This window comes from Hyperolius riggenbachi, chromosome 4, assembly GCF_040937935.1.
Source record: "Hyperolius riggenbachi isolate aHypRig1 chromosome 4, aHypRig1.pri, whole genome shotgun sequence".
In the NCBI taxonomy this organism is placed as follows: Eukaryota; Metazoa; Chordata; class Amphibia; order Anura; family Hyperoliidae; genus Hyperolius; species Hyperolius riggenbachi.
In genome coordinates this window covers 72,336,947-72,358,008 of record NC_090649.1, presented here as the reverse complement: position 1 = coordinate 72,358,008, position 21,062 = coordinate 72,336,947, and the positions used below count along the sequence as shown (strand labels likewise).

The 21,062-nt window shown below is 41.8% G+C and overlaps 1 protein-coding gene across 1 annotated transcript; it reads left to right on the top strand.

The window, feature by feature from the left end:
* Nucleotides 1–7,744: 7,744 nt before the first annotated feature.
* LOC137504667 (serine/threonine-protein kinase SBK1-like) lies at nt 7,745–18,836 on the top strand. Its single transcript, XM_068233253.1, has 4 exons — nt 7,745–7,775; nt 15,770–15,859; nt 17,237–17,439; nt 18,057–18,836. The coding sequence occupies exons 1-4, from the start codon at nt 7,745–7,747 to the stop codon at nt 18,834–18,836; spliced, it is 1,104 nt and encodes a 367-aa protein (XP_068089354.1).
* The last annotated feature ends 2,226 nt before the right edge of the window (nt 18,837–21,062 follow it).

Below are 21,062 nucleotides of genomic sequence, written 5' to 3'. Positions count from 1 at the left end.
TAAAACAAATGAAAAAATTGTCATTTACAGAGATATTTCTCCCACCCAGCATGGGTATGTGTAAAAATACACCCCAAAACACATTCTACTACTTCTCTTGAGTACGGCAATACCACATGTGTGGCACTTTTTTGCAGCTTAACTGCGCTAAGGGGCCCAAAGTCCAATGAGCACCTTTAGGCTTTACAGGGGTGCTTACAAATTAGCACCCCCCAAAATGCGAGGACAGTAAACACACCCCACAAATGACCCCATTTTGGAAAGTAGACACTTCAAGGTATTCAGAGAGGGGCATGGTGAGTCCGTGGCAGATTTCATTTTTTTTTGTCGCAAGTTAGAAGAAATGGATTCTTTTTTTTTTCTTTTTTTTTGTCACAAAGTGTCATTTTCCGCTTACTTGTGACAAAAAATAATATCTTCTATGAACTCACTATGCCTCTCAGTGAATACTTTGGGATGTCTTCTTTCCAAAATGGGGTCATTTGGGGGGTATTTATACTATCCTGGAATTCAAGCCCCTCATGAAACATGACAGGGGGTCAGAAAAGTCATAGATGCTTGAAAATGGCAAAATTCACTTTTTGCACCATAGTTTGTAAACGCTATAACTTTTACCCAAACCAATAAATATACACTGAATGGTTTTTTTTTTAATCAAAAACATGTTTGTCCACATTTTTCGCGCTGCATGTATACAGAAATTTTACTTTATTTGAAAATTGTCAGCACAGAAAGTTAAAAAAATCATTTTTTTGCCAAAATTCATGTCTTTTTTGATGAATATAATAAAAAGTAAAAATCGCAGGAGCAATCAAATAGCACCAAAAGAAAGCTTTATTAGTGACAAGAAAAGGAGCCAAAATTCATTTAGGTGGTAGGTTGTATGAGCGAGCAATAAACCGTGAAAGCTGCAGTGGTCTGAATGGAAAAAAAGTGGCCGGTCCTTAAGGGGTAGAAAGACTGTGGTCCTCAAGTGGTTAAAGGGAACCCAAGGTAAGAGTGATATGGAGGCTGCCATATTTATTTCCTTTTAAAGTGGACCCAAATTAAAAATACAAGATTTCAGAAATAAAATCTATTTTCTAAATTGCAATAGCAGCCTTTTTTCAGCTGCATGACAAATATAAAATATTTTATTTTTTATTGGAGGAACCCCTCCCTTCCTTTCATATTGCCGGGACAGATTCCGGCAAACTGGTGGAGTAGGTGGTGTCCAGCAAATGAGGAATTACTAATGGCTGCCACCTGTATAACCCTAGTTATGAAAAGAGAAGGGTGAAAAGCATGCACTGAAATGTTCATAGGCTTGAAGGAGTGTTTATTTCTTTGTATGTGTCAGAGTGGTGCAACTAAATATTTTGAATTAAAAAAAGTTTGGTTTGGGTCCACTTTAAAGAGACACTGTCACATCAAAAAGTTCCCCTGGGGGGTACTCACCTCGGGAGGGGGAAGCCTCAGGGTCCCAATGAAGCTTCCCATGCCGTCCTCTGTCGCACTGAAGTCTCGCTGCAGCCCTCCGAACAGCGGCCCGACAGATCTGACAGCTTGTTCAATACTTACCTTTCCAGGCTCCAGCGGGGGCGCTGTTGCGGCTTTCGGCTTCAAAGTAGACTGAAATACCCGATCTCAGTCAGGTCCGCTCTAATGCACAGGCGCCGTAGACTTGCACCTGCGCAGTAGAGCAGACCCGACTGAGATTGGGTATTTCCGCCTATTTCGGAGCTGAGTCGCCACAGCGCCTGCGCAGGAGACTGGAAGGTAAATATTTACATTACCGCTCTTCAGAGGGCTGCAGCGAGACCTCTGAGGGACGGAGGATGGCGTGGGAAGCCTCATTGGGGCCCTGAGGCCCTGATGTGAGTACCCCCTAGGGGAACTTTTTGATGTTTCAGGCTTTAACCTCCCTAGTGGTATGGACAGATATATCCGTCCATAAGAACATGCTGTGAACAGTATGAATGTGCATACACATCAATACTCTCCTGCACTGTATACTAGACCCTTGCTTGACACATTTTGGCAAGTTACAGGAAAAAAAATTTAAATAAATGTTATCATTTTTTTTGCATAGAAATCCTGGGGAAATTGAACGCCAGGGAGGTTTTTAAGCAATACCAGTTTCCTGGCTGTCCTGTTGATCCTCTGCCTCTAATATTGTTAGCTATAGACTAGTGTTGGGCGAACACCTGGATGTTCGGGTTCGGGCCGAACAGGCCGAACATGGGCCAGATGTTCGGCATGTTCGGCCCGAACGCCGAACTCAATGGGAGTCAATGGGACCCCCGAACATGCCCATTTTGGGGGCCCTATGGGGTCGCAGGCATAAGGGGGGAGCATGCCCCGGTCGCGGGGGGGGTCGGAAATTCCCCCCACCCCCTCCGCTAGCGCTCCCCCCTCCGCCCGCTTCCCCATAAAAAAAGTTTAAAGCAAGTTCAATAGTACCTGGGCTGGTGGCACTGGCTGGCAGTGGAGTGAGGAGGAGGAGGAGTCCGAGTAGCAGAGTGACGTTGAGGCCGGGCAGCGGGCGGTTCAGCGCTAGTACCCTTGTGGTACTTCCGCCCTTTCTCTGACCTCACGTCCTCTGCGTGATGACGCATACGAGGACGTGAGGTCAGAGAAAGGGCGGAAGTACCACAAGGGTACTAGCGCTGAACCGCCCGCTGCCCGGCCTCAACGTCACTCTGCTACTCGGACTCCTCCTCCTCCTCACTCCACTGCCAGCCAGTGCCACCAGGTACTATTGAACTTGCTTTAAACTTTTTGTATGGGGAAGCGGGCAGAGGGGGGAGCGCTAGCGGAGGGGGTGGGGGGAATTTCCGACCCCCCCCGCGATCGGGGCATGCTCCCCCCTTATGCCTGCGACCCCATGGGGGGCAGTATTCGGCCGAACAGGGCCCTGTTCGGCCGAACAGGGGCCCTGTTCGGCCATGCATTCAGCAGTTCGGCGAACCCCGAACAGTTTGGCCGAACACCACCAGGTGTTCGGCCGAACTCGAACATCACCCGAACAGGGTGATGTTCTGCAGAACCCGAACAGTGGCGAACACTGTTCGCCCAACACTACTATAGACCCTGACCAAGCATGCAGCAGATCAGGTACTCTGACTCAGGTATTACTGGATTAGCCACATGCTTATTCCAGGGTTCTGACTCAGACACTGTATGCCAGAAGATCAACAGGACTGCCAGGCAACTGTCATTGTTTACAAGGAAATAAATATGGCAGCCTCCATATCCCTCTCACCTCGGGTTCCCTTTAAGGATAAGGTTGGGGAACTCTGCATTAGCAGACAGAGGATAGCTGATCTAATGTAAGTGTTACCTGATCATAAGTCACATACACCCTGCACTAGTATGGAAAGTACATCATTATGCATTACACTGCTGAGCAGACTGGCAATAGCCTTGTCTCTAGTAGTAATGAGATGGTAAAGCAATAAGAATGAATGACCAGACATCTACATACCACTACTTGTAGTATCAACACCAAAATGAGAACAGCCCTAAAGCCCCATCCACACGCTCAACAGCGGTCTTTTATGCAGCACAACTGTTGGACAACTTTTGTTGTGAAACAAGTTGAAACGGCTAAAATTTTTTTGCTATTGGTTAAAAAGCTTATAAAACTGATAAGTCAATCCAACTGTTAGATTGACTTCTTATCATGCTGGGTACGCATGATGCGTTTTTTTCTGTAGATTTTCCGTCCAATTTCCAATTCAATTTTCCGATCGATTTCTGATTCGATTCTGTTATATTTTATCTATTTCCATTCACTTCTATGAGAAATCGATCAGTAAATCGACCTAAAAAAAGATCCGAAATGTCAGAAATTATCTATCAAACCATCCGTCTAATACAATTGTATGATGTGTACCTAGCTTCAGTCTTATCAGCTGTTTGAACAATAGCAAAATACTTTTTGAGCTGTTTCAACTTGTTTCACAACAAGTTGTTCAACAATTGTGCTGCATAAAAGACCGCTGTTGTGCGAGTGTATGAGACTTTGGATGGTTTGTAACAATTATCATCGGAATCAGATTGATTTAATTATTTCCAACAGGACCAAACTATCTGATAGGAAATTGCAGGGTGTGTACAGGTCCATACACATGGCATACATTTGTCTGTAGTTGTGAGGCAGCGACAAACAGACAAGAGACAACAGCATATTCATGGCAGCGACAATTCACATTCGTGACAGTTGTACACATGTGGCAACAGAGATTGAAGACCCGATGGAAGCTGTCTGCCACAGACTACGTATAGTAGTAGTACTATGGTAGCTTCTCTGCTGTCTGTAGAAGACTTTCGTACACACGAGAGGACACTAACAGACTAAGCGACGGTTTGTGAGACAAGTCACGAGATTCACCAGTTTAATCGCTCAAATGTGGCTGTGTCTGCAGTCTCTTTTGCAGCGTACACACGAACAAACCGTTGCACAAACCGTCGCTCAACACGTGTCTGTACAGACATTTGTATGCCGTGTGTATGGGCCTTACTACCAAGAAAAAAGCTCTTACACACATTAGATTAAACTCTGGCAAGGCAGCCTATAACCACCTATGCTGAGAATACAGTATGTTCCCATGGGAATAGAACACGTTGCTAGCCTGCAGGCTACTAATGCCTCTGTACAGCCTCAGGCCTCTTTTCCAAGGACTGTTGAGCTGTGTGCTCGGCAAGCAATTACCAGGCAGCATCAAGCAGATACCAGGCAGTTGTGAGCTGCCTATCCACAGTCTGTGGAAAAGAGGCCTAAGGATGGTCGATAAGATGCGTATTTACAAATATATTATGCAAAATAATGGACCTGTTCTTTAATAGTGTTAGAATCCAGGTTCCCTTGTTCAAAAACACAAATAATGCTGTGCACAGCAGCTCAACACCATTACAAGTGGAGAGAGTAAGGCCTCTTTTCCACGAACTTTCTGGCCTGGAACCCACTGAAAACCGCAAACGCAAAACGCAACCGCTAGCGTTTTGTCTGAGCGGTTTGCAAGCGGATTCATGCGCGTTTTTGGTTGTGTTTTGCAACATTGTATTTTTTTCCCCAGCGGGTGCCTAGCGTTTTGCGTTTTGCGTTTTTTATCCTGATTGGTCCTGTGAATTATTTTTCATTTTGTTAGTGTGCTGAACCGCAAAACGCTAGCAAAACCGCTCAGTTTAGGTTTTGCTGAGCGTTTCCGCTAGCGGTTCAATACTTTACATTGAAGCGCTAACGCTCCCAAAATGCTGCACGTCCTGCGTTTGCGTTTCTGAGAAACGCAAACGCTCCTGTGGAAGTTGCCCCATCCATTAACATCAGCTGAGCGTTTTGGCAAACTGCTAGCGTATCGCAGTGCTGCCAAAACGCTGCCAAAAGCGCTCCTGTGGGTTCCAGCCCTCTAAGCAGTGAAATGCCTCTCAAACTCTCACCTGCTCACTGCTGCTTGGTAACTGCTTGTGTCAAAAACCTAAGCGGTTCTTGCCTTTTTCATGATTGCTAACTCAGTAAAGGACCAGCCTTTAAAGCGTTGCTATCATATAAATCCGGCATAGCGGGGTCTGAACCCTCTATAACAGTAATTATAGATTGATGGTATAACTTGAAATGAATCAGAGCACTCAGTATATGATTTTATATTAAAAAAATTGTATTTGCTTATCATACAGCCTATATACAAAATATGAACAGTTCCAAGTAGTGTTTCCTTCTAACAGTATTCCATCTTATCAAGGCTTTATAACCAAGCGTTCATCAATCTTCTAAGTACATTCAAAAAATAATATAACAGTTGTGTTATGTAGAAAAAGATCAAAAGTAGTCTCATCTGTATCAATAGCTGTGTATCTAGTAGCTGTGTAAAACTTGTAGTAATCTTCTTAAAGAAACAGCATAAAAAATAGCTTCTAAAAAAACTTCTTGCTAACATCTTAACAAAACTTAATGCTGAAAAATTAATAAAGTAAATCATCAGAATATTAAGCATATTACCCCCTCTGTCATCTCTCCAGCATCTAGAACCACTTATGGGAAGGTAGCTTCTGCCTCATGTGTCTTCTCAGGAGATTGTTGGGCTTCTGCAAACTATGAGCTTACAGCTCCTACCTTTATAGGGATAGGGTGCAATATGGCTGCCTAATCTGGAATTTCCCTGGATCCCAGGCTCTGATTGGCTAAAGCTTTCGTGCGTCAAACGCTATCTATGTTTTGAATACCTAAATCACAATATTATTGTTTATAAATCCTTAATTACCTTATCTTGTGGGAATTAATGTCATCTGACATTTTGTTTAGGTCATTTCTGACGCACTTAATTAAAACTGGACGTCACCAGCCATCTTGTCTGCTGGCTGACTTTTTTGACCCAGACATGGACTTTCAAAAACATTAAACAATGTCATTCATGACGCATTACTGATAAAATGTTCTCTGCTAATTAGTTTTTGGAATGTGTCTGTACTTTCCCAGGTCAGGTTGACACTAAGGCCTGGTGCACACCAGAGGAGTTTTTCTGAGCGTTTTGAGTTTTTAAATCTGCTGCTAATGTTATCCTATGTGTCTGTGCACACGGGAGCAATGAGGTTTTGTAAAAAACCCCATAGCATTACATTGGGAAGAGCTTTTAGAGGTTTCAAAAGCTCTTCCCAATGTAATGCTATGGGGTTTTTTACAAAACCTCATTGCTCCAGTGTGCACAGATACATAGGATAACATTAGCAGCAGATTTAAAAACTCAAAACGCTCAGAAAAACTCCTCTGGTGCGTTTCAGGCCAAACACTGTACATGGACCTGTAAGAGCCTTCAGTAATTTAAAGCTTATTGAAGCATATGGGGCTTCTAATATACTTATTTAAATATAAAGCTTATTATATACTTATTAAAACAATTAATCATATAAGATATAATTGCATATTACATCTTAATAATATAAAATCATGTTGTATATATTTGTCTTTCTTATAAAATTATTATTATATGTCTAACCGGCATATGTCGCTATCTCATCATAAATAACAGTCTATTAATAATAATATTAAAACTATGAAACCACCAGGTTGCATAATTGAATCATCTTTAACTAATTGGGAAAACACCTTGTTTTTGTTTTATATCTTTCATATTTTGACTTCTCTAGCTGGGAAATTTGTATCTTTTCTTGCTGGCCTTGGCCTTCAAGCAAAGGAACATGTAAACAATTTTCCAGCTTGCAAGTTAAAATAATCTCATAAGCTTTACAGCCTGGAATATGCTTAGATGTCATAGAGCAATATATTAAAGAAGTAACCAAACTTTACAGTTTACAATAAAATTTTGCATAGAATATTAACATTTAAAACCTATACATATGACAGTTTTTCCTGCATAAATAAAACTGCTAAAATTCTGACACTTGTCGCTGCCTGGTAACTGCTCACTGCTGCCTGGCAACTGCTTGCTGAGCACACAGCTCAACAGTTCGTGAAAAAGAGGCCTTAAGGCGCATACACACGCCTGATTTATTCAAACGACTGGTTGTCAGACCCGTCCGCGGGGCGGCCGTTCTAACAGTTTCCCTGTTTGTACAGTCTGTTGGCAGGCTGATGAGGCTGGTTTTGACTGATCCAAGGAAGGCCGCAATAGCAGCTTAGGGGGAGATATTGTGGCTGGGAACGCGAAGAATCACTCACGTTTCCAGCCTGATGGCCGGTGACGGCGAAACCGGAAGTGGCCGCCGGTGGGGACAGGAGGATCTGAGGGACACGGCGAGGGCAACGATGAGCTGCAGGGGGCTAAGGAAAGCCCCAGGTGAGTAAATTTTTTTTTTTTGACTTAAGTGTCAAAAAAATTAGCCTGAAGGTGGCTGGAGGAATCCCCAGGTATAATCGGTTCCTCGCTGTCCTCCACTGCCTGGATCCTCCATTAGAAGCCCTGGTAAGTCTGTGAATTTGGGCATGCCTGGCCATGTGCTCCATCGCACATCTCTCAGGAATCGGCCAAGCATGCCATTTCCGCTATTCCCCTAATGTATAAATGTGTATGTAATGTTTCCAGTCATAAATTACCTGTCCTGTGTCGCAATGCTCGTCAGTCTTCTTCTTCGTTCTTCCTTAGCCACATACATGTTGCAGGCATGGCGTGTGATGTCACATGCTGGCATGCTATGTGCCAGCAGCGTGTATGTGGCTAATCAGAAGCAAACTGACACCACAAGACAGGTAATGTATAAATGCACACATTACATACTCCTACATTAGGGCAACAGCATTGGGTGTTTTGTTGTGTTTACGGCTTGTCCTGATATCACTGTTACAGCCGCATACCTGACCAACCAGGACGGCCTGATATCTTGCAGCATGTCTGACTGATATACTGTATGCGACCAATTTTGGACCAAAATTGGTTGCATTGATGGTCGGGCATGTACTTGGTGGCACCAATTTTCGTCCAATTCTAATCATAATCAAATCGGATGGTCGATATGCCACCAAGTTGAGTCGTGCATGGCCACCTTTAGCTTGAAAGGCTATTAGGTGTTAATAATTCCATAGTGATGAATATCATTTCCTGTATCCATTCACTTTGCCCCCCAAAAACCAGCGCTGTCACTTTAGTTTTTTTTTTTTTTTTTTAATTGACTCAGATTGGCCATTGTATGCCTAGATGAAGAAAAACATCTGTCTTTGATAATCCTTAATTATATTAGTTTCTCTGACAATAAGGCCTCCAGCTATTGTTTTTTTTTTTCCAGGATACTTTGGTCAGACAAGATCTAATTAGAGACAAGTATCATCAAAGTGATTAGGTAGAAGTTTTTAATTTAAGAAGCTGCAATAAGATGCCCATACATTACTCAACTTGGCAGCTGATCAACCATCCGATTCCATAATTATAATCAAATCAGATAAAAATTGGTGCCAGCAAGACTTGTGTATGATCAATGGTGCAACTAATTTTGGCCCGAAATGTGTTGATGTATCAACTGGACATGCTGCAAAATTTCTGGCTGACATGCGCGATCGGATGCATAGCAATAACAGCGTTCAAAATCGGGATGAGCAACTAATGCAACAAAGCCCCCGGCGTTGTCCCCCACAAGGTAAAATGTGCATGAATTCTTAACCTGTCAGTGTCCGCCACTGTCTCTACACCCCAGGGGCGGGGGGGGGGGGGGGGCAGCGCCGTCCTGCCCATGATGCCAAGTGGCACATTTGCGTCGGGCTGCAAGGGCGTGGGAGCGGCATTTTGCCCCCCTATTTTCAGGAAAACGCTGTATAAGGTGCTCCAACAAATTAGCGCTGCAGGCTGGCAACATGGACTCACCTGTTCCTCGCTCCATGCGATAGAGATCCAAGAGTACCTGTCCTCAGCTCCACTCACTCTACTTCTGCTAATTGGGAAGTAGAGTAAGCAGTGCTGGAGACAGACGACTGCTGGGCTGGCATGTGGAGCTCCATCACTTACAACCCAGAAGAGATGAGTCTGTTCCCTGCCCTGACAGCTTTACCTGTTCTATCCTGTGTTCTGGGCAAGGATAACCAGATAATAAAGCCTAATGCAGGGAATACATGGTTCATTTTCAAGCCAGATAGATGGCTCGATAATTTCCGACATGTCCAATCTCCCGTTCCATCGTTTCGCTGCTCGATTTGTGATAGCATTGAATGGAAAAAGATAAGAAAAATGAGCGGAAGATAAGAGAAACGAGCAGCAAAACAATCCAATGGCAGAAAGTAACCGTGTATGCCCAGCATTATACACACTGTATGGTTCTCAGTCCAGGTGTCAGGTCAGGGTGCCTCTCCTGACAGTCGTCTAGCTTGTGTACAGCAGCCCTCCATCCCATTGAGATTTTTCTGAGCAGTTTGCCTTCCCCAAAAAGGTTGACGTTGAGAATGTAACAAAAGTTAATTTATTATTCTTCAATTAACCATGGAAGATCCCCACCACCCATCCCTGTACATGTTGATCCCAGCTGCACTTCCTGTACTAATGTAAGCCCTGACAAAGCATCTTTTAATATGCTGCCAGATCTCCCCATTGGTCCCTTAACAAACCACACTTGTCTGTTCTCTTAAAGGACAACTGTAATGGGGGGGGGGGGGGGGGGTGGAGTATATGGAGGCTGCCATATTTCATTTTAAGCAATACCAGTTACCTGGCTGTCCTGCTAATCCTTTGCTTCTAATTCATAGATCAGCAGGGCTGCAAGGCAACTGGTATTGTATAAAAGGAAATACAGTAGCCTCCATATTTTTCTCACTAAAGTTGTCCTTTAAAATGAGTACACAGAACTTGGAACGGTTTATGTATTAACCAGTTGAGGACTGTTGGCTTACACCCCCCAGTAACCAGCTTTAACCTCCTTAGCGGTAACCCCGTGCTGGACATGGGGTAACCCGCCGCGGATTTCTCAGGCCCTGCTGGGCCGATTTGCATAATTTTTTTTTCAAACACGCAGCTAGCACTTTGCTGTGTGTTTGGTCTGATCCCCGCTGATCCGCCGCTACGCATGCCCCTTGTGCAGCCTGGCCAATCGCTGCCAGGCTGCGCTATGGGGTGGATCGGGACTCCCTGTGACGTCACATTCGTCGCCATGGCGACGAGGGAAGCCCTCAAGGAAATCCCGTTCAGAACGGGATTTCCTTATGGGCAAGCGGTGATCAGACACTACGGGGGGACGCCGCAGGGAGGGGGGATGCATGTAGGTAGCGCTAGGCTAGCTACATGCTAAAAAAAAAAACATAGGTTAAAAAAAACCTCATACCGCCAGGAAGGTTAAAAGCTCACTGCAGAGCTATAACACTTAGCACACAAATGAATTTTGTTTATTAATTTTGTGTATTTTCTTGCGATTATTTTTAATTAATAAATCCTATTTTTCTTAAAATTTATCACATCAGTGCGCGCGATCCCCTGCAATCTCCAACCCCAGCACTTTATGCCAATTGACGATAGGAAGTCCTGGGGGAGCCGTCGCGTTAACACCAATTGTTGAAGAGGGTTGAAGTGTACTGCAACAAAAACCATTATTTTCTTTGGAATCTTTAAAAAAAATTTAATTTTTTCTGAAGCTACAAGGTTTTTTTTGAATGGTTACTATTTTTGTACTTTTTCCCCCTATTTCTCCTAATGATTCTGTTTGTGCAAACTTTTTTTGTGCAATTTTATGCAAAACTTTTAAGACTGCTGCAGTCACTCTTTTTAACATGCTAAATTTATGAACGGATTACACAAAAATAAATTCAAATAAAAAAAATAAAAAAATCATAATTTGGTGTAATTTTGAAATATAATGCAAGATTCAGTATAAAGGGATCCTTAAGGCCCCGTTCACACTGCATGCCTTGCCGTCCGGATTTCAGCAACGGATGTAGGAGGCAGAAACGCATATCAGAAGTGCATAGACTACACTGTCTGATGTACGCACTGCATGTGTTCTGGACCAGTGCGGTGTGTGAACGCATGCTGCGCGCATTTTTTCACAAAACATGCGGCTGACCCATTCACTTTCAGGGAATTGGATCAGCCACACAATGCATAGAAATGCAGATGGCGTGCGTTCATACGTGTTGCGTTCCGAACACACGGCCATCTGCGTTTCATAATGTGAACGTGGCCTAATTTAGGATTAAAAAAACGTAATTTTGCTTCAGGGCTCATTCACAGTGGGACGTTGCGGAGCTGCATTATAAAGTCTAATAATGTAGCTTACCGCACTGCAATGCTAATCCTATGGGATGTTCACAGTGCGACGTTAAGGTTGTATTGTGACATGTAGGGTTATGGTAACTCACTCGTACATTTTGCATCTTATGCAAAAATATGACCGCGGCAGTTGTAAATAATTAGTGATCAATACCAACTTGGTACCAATACTCTCTACAGAGGCCACAGGGTTCCTCCAGCAGAGGGCAAATTAATCTAATGTAAATGGATTGCCTGGCAAGAGATTACATACACCCTGCACTCTGCAATCCAATTATAATTCATTCTACTGCTGAATAGACTGCAGGGCCAGTGGCATGTTAAAATAACAATGAGTGAGAGTAAATGTAAACAATGGAGGTGCTGAGGGCACATAACCTGTTTATAGGAAAACCATAAGAGGGCCACCTTTATCTAAATGGTTTATACTACTAAACATCCCATATAAGGGCTTATTCTCAACCAAAGGAAGCTCCTTGCAGAATAATGTCTCCTATTGTTTCCCGGCTGCAGCCAAGAGAGGGCAGTGAGACAGGCTGGCACCGGCAGGTGAAACTCCAAAAATTAGAATATCATGCAAAAGTCCATTTATTTCAGTAATTCAACTTAAAGGGTTAAACTACTATATGGAATAGACTCATTACAAGCAAAGACAGATATTTCAAGTCTTGATTTGTAATAATTTGATGATTATGGCTTTCAGCTTATGAGAACCCCAAAATCAAAATCAAATATTCAAATATTGTGAGAATGTTCAATATTCTAGGCTTATAGGGTCAGACTCTAATCGGCTAAATATTCCAAAACACCTGCAAAGGGTTCCTATTTCATATTTTAGTTTCACCTTTTTAAAGGTTCGTATACACGTCCGATAAAGATCGTTCGAAACAAACGATTTGTGACGTATGCAAGATATTAAAATGAGAAGTGAATAATCATTCATAACGAATGACCGTGTACACACATGAACGATTTTTCTAAAAAGTACTGAACGACGACCAATAAAAAATGCATGCGCAAACGGAAGTGACGCTATTAAAAATATCGGCCAACGTAGTACACATGTAACGATGTTCAAAACACTACTATCTTTCACATTATAACGTTCCTTATTACCGTTTCAAAATATCTCTAACAAAACTTCCGGAATTACAAACATGCGTAGAACATCACCGTTCTCGGACGATATTTGTACACACTACAACGATTGAACGATTATTTGTTAAAAAATCCGCCAGGTTGGATCGGCCGGATTGAACGATAATGATCGTTATCGTTCAAAAAAAATTATCGTTGGAAAATTAGAAACGCACGATTATCGATCCAGTTATTGTCCATTTTCGAACGATCGTTAGCGGACGTGTGTACTCAGCTTTAGTTGAATTACTAAAATAATTGGACTTTTGCACAATATATTACAGGTGCTGCATGGTTTGGAGTGCTAGCTCTTAGGGCCGGGTTCACATTGGGCGCTTGCCTTCTGCTTTCTGGCGATTGCGTTTGGGTCCTTGATCACGATTCAGCTACAAAATCTTGTGATTTCAGCTCAATTTGTACTTGTGATTCCCGTCAATAGAATGCTAATGCTGGGCAAACACGGCTCGTTTGTGCGCCGGAATCAAGCCGCAGGCTCGATCCTGGTGCATCCCCACTCGTCCCTGCGGGCACTTCCTTATCTGCGCTTTGTTTCTTCCATTGTCCGCCCGCGGGGATTGAGCGCTGTATCGTTCTGGCGCGATGATCGGACACGTCGGATATTATCAATCGAGCCATCAGCAGCTCGATTGATAATAAAAAATGAGCCGTGTATGCCCAGCATAAGATGGCTATAGAAGGCGTCAATGGAAGGCGAAGGACAACTAAGCTGCATACAGGTGCAGGATGACTAAGCTGTTGTCCGGCACCTGCAAAAAGATGGCAGCCAACTGTAGCCCAGAGGTAATGACAGTCCTCACACATGTGCATGAGGCTTTGGTGGGGGCACCAGCAATAATCATTTGTGATGGTCATTTAGTAATCTAAGCAATTCTACATAGCTAAATTGGATTGGTAAAAATAAGGCCTGCTATAGGTGCCCGGGTCATGCAGTTGCAGCCATGTGCAAACATTTGCAACAGGTATATTCTTTAATAAAACCCAGGTTGTCTTAGATTCATTGAAAGTGAAAGGTTTTACAGGTTGACTATAAATCTATAATATACATTTAACTGTCAGTAGAACCTGAGATAAGACAGGCCTGCCTTCATCACATCATAGCAGCTTGATGGCCTTCTACTAAAGTGGTCTGTTGAGTTTTGGTATAACAATATAATTGTGCATGTTGATTAGTGGTAGTTGTAGACATAGCTAAGGTGAATATAAATAAGAAAAATATATATATTTAAAACTCTTAAACATTTTCAACATTTTAATCTTTCAGATGAAATCAGTTTTTTTTTTTAGGATAATACAGAGAGAAGAGGTTTTAATCATGTCCGACCTTCTCATAAACTCGTTAACATTAAACAATTCAAAAGAAGTGAAAACAAAGGCATGCCCATGTATCACCAACCATTGTGGCCTAGAAATGTTCACACTTAGATCCTCCACAAAAGAGCCTCCATGAATGGTGAAGTTGAAAATCACACCTCTAATTTGAATCTCAATGGAGGTTTGAGGACATTTTTTGTCTGGACAAGGAAGGCCCTCAAGATTAGAAACCTGAGTTTACCTATAAAAAGGTGGAGAGAACATTTAGAGACCCATTCACTTTCTCAAAGGTCTTTCTGATAGCACTTTGTGAAGACTGTACCTTACAGAAGCTGGTTGTCTTCTCTAGCTGTAGTGAAGCTCCTTCCTTCATTGAGTCGCTGATCCACCTCACCATAACCACCATTCCAACTACTTGACCAGTCCTCAGGTAAGTTCTATTTGCTAAATGTAGTTTTTTTTTGTCTTGAAGTGCTTTAGTTAGTATCCTAATTCATTATAAAGAATATAGGGCAATGTTTTCAATTCACTTTATAAGCTAGACCGAGGTTAAAACATTTTGCTACTTAATTTTTAAACCAGGCTTTATATGTCCAGCTACAGTGCTTGAAGCATAAACAGCAGAATTTGAATCATGTTCCCCACTATTAAAAAGTGATGTACAATATAAAGAGATCTAGAAAACAAATTATAGAGAAATCCAGCTTTAATATTTTAAGCCTTAGTATTATGTTTTTTGAAAATTTTTAAGTGAATTATGAGCTACAAATTACAACTTTATTTTAGCTTTCCTTCGTTAATATTTGTAAGGTAGAACACCAGATTCAATTCTTATTTTTCTCCCACATACCATATAGGAATAGAATACTGGTCCATATACCAAGAATAGTTTCACTTGTGGTCATTTAGTTTCAATTGTGCAAAACTGTACACAAAGTTTGTCTATTCATGTTTTATGTGTGTAAAGTTTCCATCGCACCACAAAATGTATTCATGTCACTGTAGATGTGTAACATATCAAGGGACTGTTAATACAACAAAATAATAAAAAGTACATTGTTTTATTTGGCTATATTAGTTGCATACTATCGATAATACAATTTTTGTTGATACCAAACTGAATCCAAGAAAAAAAAAAGCTGACAAACAAAGCACATTTTACATAAAAGTCAAAACCATTTTTATTACGGTTTAGGGCCACTGGAAAGTGACTTAATATCCATTCTACATGAGGTGGGAAGCAGAGATAAATTTCCACACCAGGGATGCAGACAGGAAAAACAACCAGAATATTTCCAATCTTTCCTCATTAGTCTGGAATTGAACATTAATGTCTCTTTGAAATCAAATCTTTAAATAATAATTTCTTTTAGATCACATTTTATCTCATATTTATATTGACCAGTTTTAGCCTATTAAGTCTTTATAACATTTTGTAGTATTGTCTAATCCTAGAAAGACATAAAATGCATTGATCTTATATAACTCAAGCCAAAAGTGTTTAGATCTGGATGCAAGTGAAAGTGTTGGAATATCTGTTAGGCTTTACAATGATTAATGTAGTGCTTATCTCATCCTCGTCCTTCAGATCTAAGAATTGAAAATGGCCGCCAGTTTTTAATTAGAGAAAACTTCCGAAGAGCGTTATGACGTCATTCAGTTCCTTGGGAAAGGATCATATGGCGAAGTTGTCTTGGCTCTGGATAAGGCAACAGGTAAAGACCTATTCTTTATCATTCATTCTTCAGTTTTGTAACTATCAAACCTAATTTATGAATGGAAAAAAGTAAAAAAAAAAACAGCTTCAACAGTTTCATGTTTGTTTATTCCTGTGATACAATGAGGGCAGCCATATTCTGTTTGTCACATTACACACAGGCAAGCTGCAACTGCATCTCCAGCCCTCAGCTCACTCCCCTCTCCTTCCTCCCCTCTGCTTGATGAATGCCCTATAAACTATATGTAAGGAACACAGCTTCAACAGTTTCATGTTTGTTTATTCCTGTGATACAATGAGGGCAGCCATATTCTGTTTGTCACATTACACACAGGCAAGCTGCAACTGCATCTCCAGCCCTCAGCTCACTCCCCTCTCCTTCCTCCCCTCTGCTTGATGAATGCCCTATAAACTATATGTAAGGAACACAATTATGCAATGAGTAAAAGTTTATCTCGGATCCACTTTAAGAAGGGGGCATAGTGGATAGCACTTTTGCCTTCCAGCACTGGGTCCCAGGCTAGTGACACGACTATATACTATTAAAAGCCTGGTACACTCCATGCAATTTCCCGTCAGATGGGTCGAATAGATAATTTGACAGGTCTGAACTGATTTCCATTTTTTTTTTTCTGACCAATGTGCATATAAGATCAGAAAATCAATCAGAAAAAGGATCGGAAATTCAATCTGATCTGTCGGTAATTATCTATCGACCCATCTATCTGATAGGAAATTGCATGGTGTGTACAAGGCTTAAAGTGGATCCGAGATTAACTTTTACTCATTGCATAATTGTGTTCCTTTCCTATTGTTTATAGGGAATTCCTCAAGCCAAATACTTTGTTTTGTTTTAATGCTCTAATTCCCTATAAACTACATAAGCCACTCCCACAGGTTTTTAGAGAGCCAAGGCACTTTCAGACAGTAGCAAGGGCTCATGGGAGCTCAGTCTGGGCAGGAGGAGGGGGAGGTATTACTAGCCAGAGATTTCAGAGGCAGAGGGGAGGAGGGGGGATTAGTTTTCTTTGCTCTAGATGCAAATAAGCTTGCCTGTGTGTAATGTTTACAAACATGGCTGCTGTCATTGTATCACAGGAAGAAATATTTTTATTCTATTAAAGCAGTTTGCAGATAGATTTGCTGTGTAAACTATCTAAACTTTAGATAAGATATATAGACAAGTTACTTGTTATAGTTATTTTTTCAGCTTGTATCCACTTTAAAAGAGCTGAGGAAAGAGGTTGGTGCTATATAAATACTAAATAATAATAAAAGAATGTAGATTCTGATTTTAGAAAACAATCTACCTTAAAAATAGTTTTAAGAATTGACCATTATTCATTGACTATCTATAACTTATAATCTATTACAGGTACACATGTTGCCTTAAAATTGGTCAAGAAAACTGGAACTAGTCTGGAGGCTTTCCTTGGTGAACTTGTGGTGTCCATGTTCCTTAGTGGTCACGATGGAATCATTTCCACTCATCCTGGCTACATGGACTCCCCGCACCATTTTGTGTTTACCCAGGAATGGGCACCAGCTGGATCTCTGGACTCCCTCATCCAGCCTAGGGTAAGCAAAGCATACTTCCTAAAGTAGCTTACTTCTGGGTCACCATGATCTGTTTGGGTTTTCCTTATTATAGTGGCCATTTTTTCTCCTTCCCTTCTTTTTTACTTGGTGTTTAGAATATGGGGGCAGCCAAATCTACACCAAGATGCTGAAAAGGATTAACCTTTTATATTTCAAATATCCACAAATACATGTCAAATCATTTAGTATCATGTCTCTTATCTACCTGGTTGATGAGTTATCAGTGACTATTTCATTGTCCAAAGAGTTCTTGCTTATTGAAGAATCTAAGACGACAAATGTCACCAACCTTATATAAATAACTCAGTATGACAAATGAATGCACCCCTTGGCATTGAAATGAGTTTTTTGTTCTTCTATTAGGAAATTTTCCAACATAAGGTCTATGACTGGGTGTAATGTCAGGGTCGTTAATTAATACTGCCAGATTTTCCCAGTTATGACTAGTGTTGGCTATATTTCAGTTACTATCCTTGTGTAGAAGTATGACCATTATTTAACAATGACTTCAGGTGCATTATTGGTAGTTAAATGTGTATAGATGTTTATGCTTTTCTAAAAGTTTCAGATCATTAATTTTATTTCTTCTTTTACAGGTCGGCATCCCGGAGATTATGGCAAAGCGCTGTGCACATCAGATCAGCGAGGCCTTGGGTTACATGCATAGTAAAGGGCTGGTGCACAGAGACCTGAAGCCAGATAATGTCCTTCTTATGGACAAGCTGTGCTACCACGTGAAGCTCAGTGACTTTGGGCTGACCCAACTGTCTGGGACACCAGTCCCACCCATGTACCCAGTCAACATGTTCATGTCTCCAGAAATCTGTCAATTGCAACCTGATGAGCGGATAGTCCTTGGGTCTTATGTGGATGTGTGGGCCTTTGGCGTTCTTTTATATGTCATCTTGACTGGTTGTGTTCCATGGGAAAGGCCTCTGGCTGGCGACCCATATTTTGAAGACTTTGTAACATGGCAAGTTCATGCTGGGAGGATTCCACCACCGGAAATCTGGTGGCGATTCAGCAGACAAGCTATGGAAATGTTTGTTTTGCTCCTCAGAAAGGACCTTGCCAACAGAGGACCGGTGGGATTGGTGACCTCTTTCTTGGACTTTGCATGGATTGCCGAAAATGCCCCCCAAGAGGATATTGCGGTTGTGGAGAAGGAAGAGGATGTGGCTGGCATGGTGCACTATGCTGGGCAAGTGGTGGTACTAGAAGGAGAACATGAGTACATTGTTGTGGAGAATGCTGGAGACATAGAGTGCATCATTGTCAGCCAATCTGATTCTGACTCCATAATCAACACAGTGTTGCTTCTAGGGGACAATGCCACTGTGGAGATGGACTCTCAAGGGGCTGCAGCAGTCACGTAGCCACAATTTTTTTTCTAATGTATTAAATATTATTTATTATATTTATAAACCTTATTGTTTTGACTTTTAATAAATACACTTCTTTGTAGACATTTTTTTGTCTTTTACTACAGCTTAGATTACAGTGATTGTCACACCCTGAATTAACCACTGAAACAAATTAGGTCCTGTGTGTGTGCAGATTGGTGATGGGTAGGTGTGAGCGCAATAGTTGCTGGCAGTTTTGTGAGAATTTTTCAAATTAGTTTTGCGAAACTGGTATTGGATTTTATAAAAAAAATAAAAAAACAAAAAAAAACAAATATTGTTTTTGCAAAAAATCCTTGTAGTTTATTTGCCTGGGATCCCTATATAGTCCTATGGTGGCTGTACAGTGATCCCCGCAAAAACATTTACATTTTCCCCGGGCCAACAGGAAATCCCGGCGGTAAGTTCTGTTTTGCCGGGGGTGTACTGTACATACAGCTGCAATACCAATGGGTAAGCATAAATTTCAGTTTAAACACATTCAAAAACCAACTGCATATTTTTTTTATCGCTATTGGGCCTGAGATCGATGGAAAGTTTTTTTTTTTATATTGCCATTTTGCTTTTTATTTATGATCATTAAATTTCTATTTATATTCCATTTATATGGAAAATCCTTGTTCTTGCCTAAGGTGTATTCATGGCGAGAATTCGCTGCAATCTCACACTCCACTATTTAAAGTTTACCTGAGATGGGCACTTAAAGCGGATCCGAGATGAAAAATTAACTATAACCAGTAACTTGTCTATATATCTTACCTAAAGTTTAGTTAGTTTACCCAGCAAACCTAGCTGCAAACAGCTTTAATAGAAAATGTTCCTGTGATACAATGACAGCAGCCATGTTGTTTGTAAACATTACACAGAGGCAGGCTTATCTGTATCTTACCTGTGAAAAAAACCTAATCCCCCCCCCTCCTCCCCTCTGCCTCTAAAATCAATGGCTAGTAACGCCACCTCCTCCTCCTCCTGCCCAGACTGAGCTCCCATGAGCCCTTGCTACTGCCAAGGCTCTCTCACAACCTGTGGGTGTGGTTTATTTAGTTAATAGGGAATTGGAGTATTAAAACAAAAAAGTATTTGGCTTGAGGAATGCCCTATAAACAATAGGAGAGGAACACAATTATGCAATGAGTAAAAGTCCACCTCGGATCCACTTTAAGAAAAAAAAATACATATCTGGGGCTTCCTCCAGGCTGATCGCTCCCTCACTGTCCTCTGCCACTTGGTGTATCTGCAACTGGCCCCATAAAATCCTCCAGTTGGGGCCCAGTCAGCGCAGGCACAGTCCAGCTGTGCATGCTACCTTGCTGGGATGTGCAGGTGCAGTTGGCCCCGGACCAGAGGGCTTGCTGGGATTAATTGCAGAAGAACCAGGAGGCAGAGGAGGACATTAAGTCTGGAGAGGGGCTGGAGAAAGCCCCAGGTAATTTTTTTCTTAAGTGCCCATCTCAGGTTCCCTTTAAACTTTTACTACCCAAATTATCTTGTTTTAGATAACTTTGGGTAGGGCTGCCTCAGCCGGCTAAACTCAGGTTGCCTAATGCTTTGTTACGCATGCAGGCTTAACTCTCCTTGTACGATCGGCTCTGCTGTTCTATCACTGAGCACAGCTGTAATGCCAACATCCTCCTCTGGGTCCCGATCATGTGATCAGGACACAAAAGAGGATGTCAGCGTTACAGCGCTGCTCAGTGGTGGAAGAGGAGAACAGCTCTATATTGCTGACATTCTCAATTCAGGATCTGATAATATGTCATATCATGTGAGGATGTCTGCTTTTTAGCGTCGCTAGGCAATATAATAAGATGAAAGCCAATCCTGCATGGGGCAAGTGAAATGGAAGCCATCTGTATTAAAAGGGCGCCTCCATAGACTTCAGTGTTATTTCTGCAACTATGGGCTACAAGGTGGTGAAACGGGCAATTGAGTTTTTTTTTTTTTTTTTCAATCTGCAAGGTTTTTGATTTGGCTACAAAAACCTAGCTGAGATTTTTGAATCGGGGGTTAGGATTGGGCATCACAAAAGGGGGGGGGGGGGCTTAGGGTTAGACACCACTAGGGGGAGGCTTGGGGTTAGGCACACTAGGGGAGGGTTCTGTGTGAGAGTAGGGAGAAGTTACGTCATAGTAATCACTTTTCTCTGCTATATCCAGAGCCCTTTTATATACAGTTTATTTTCCCCTCGGGTGTCCTGTA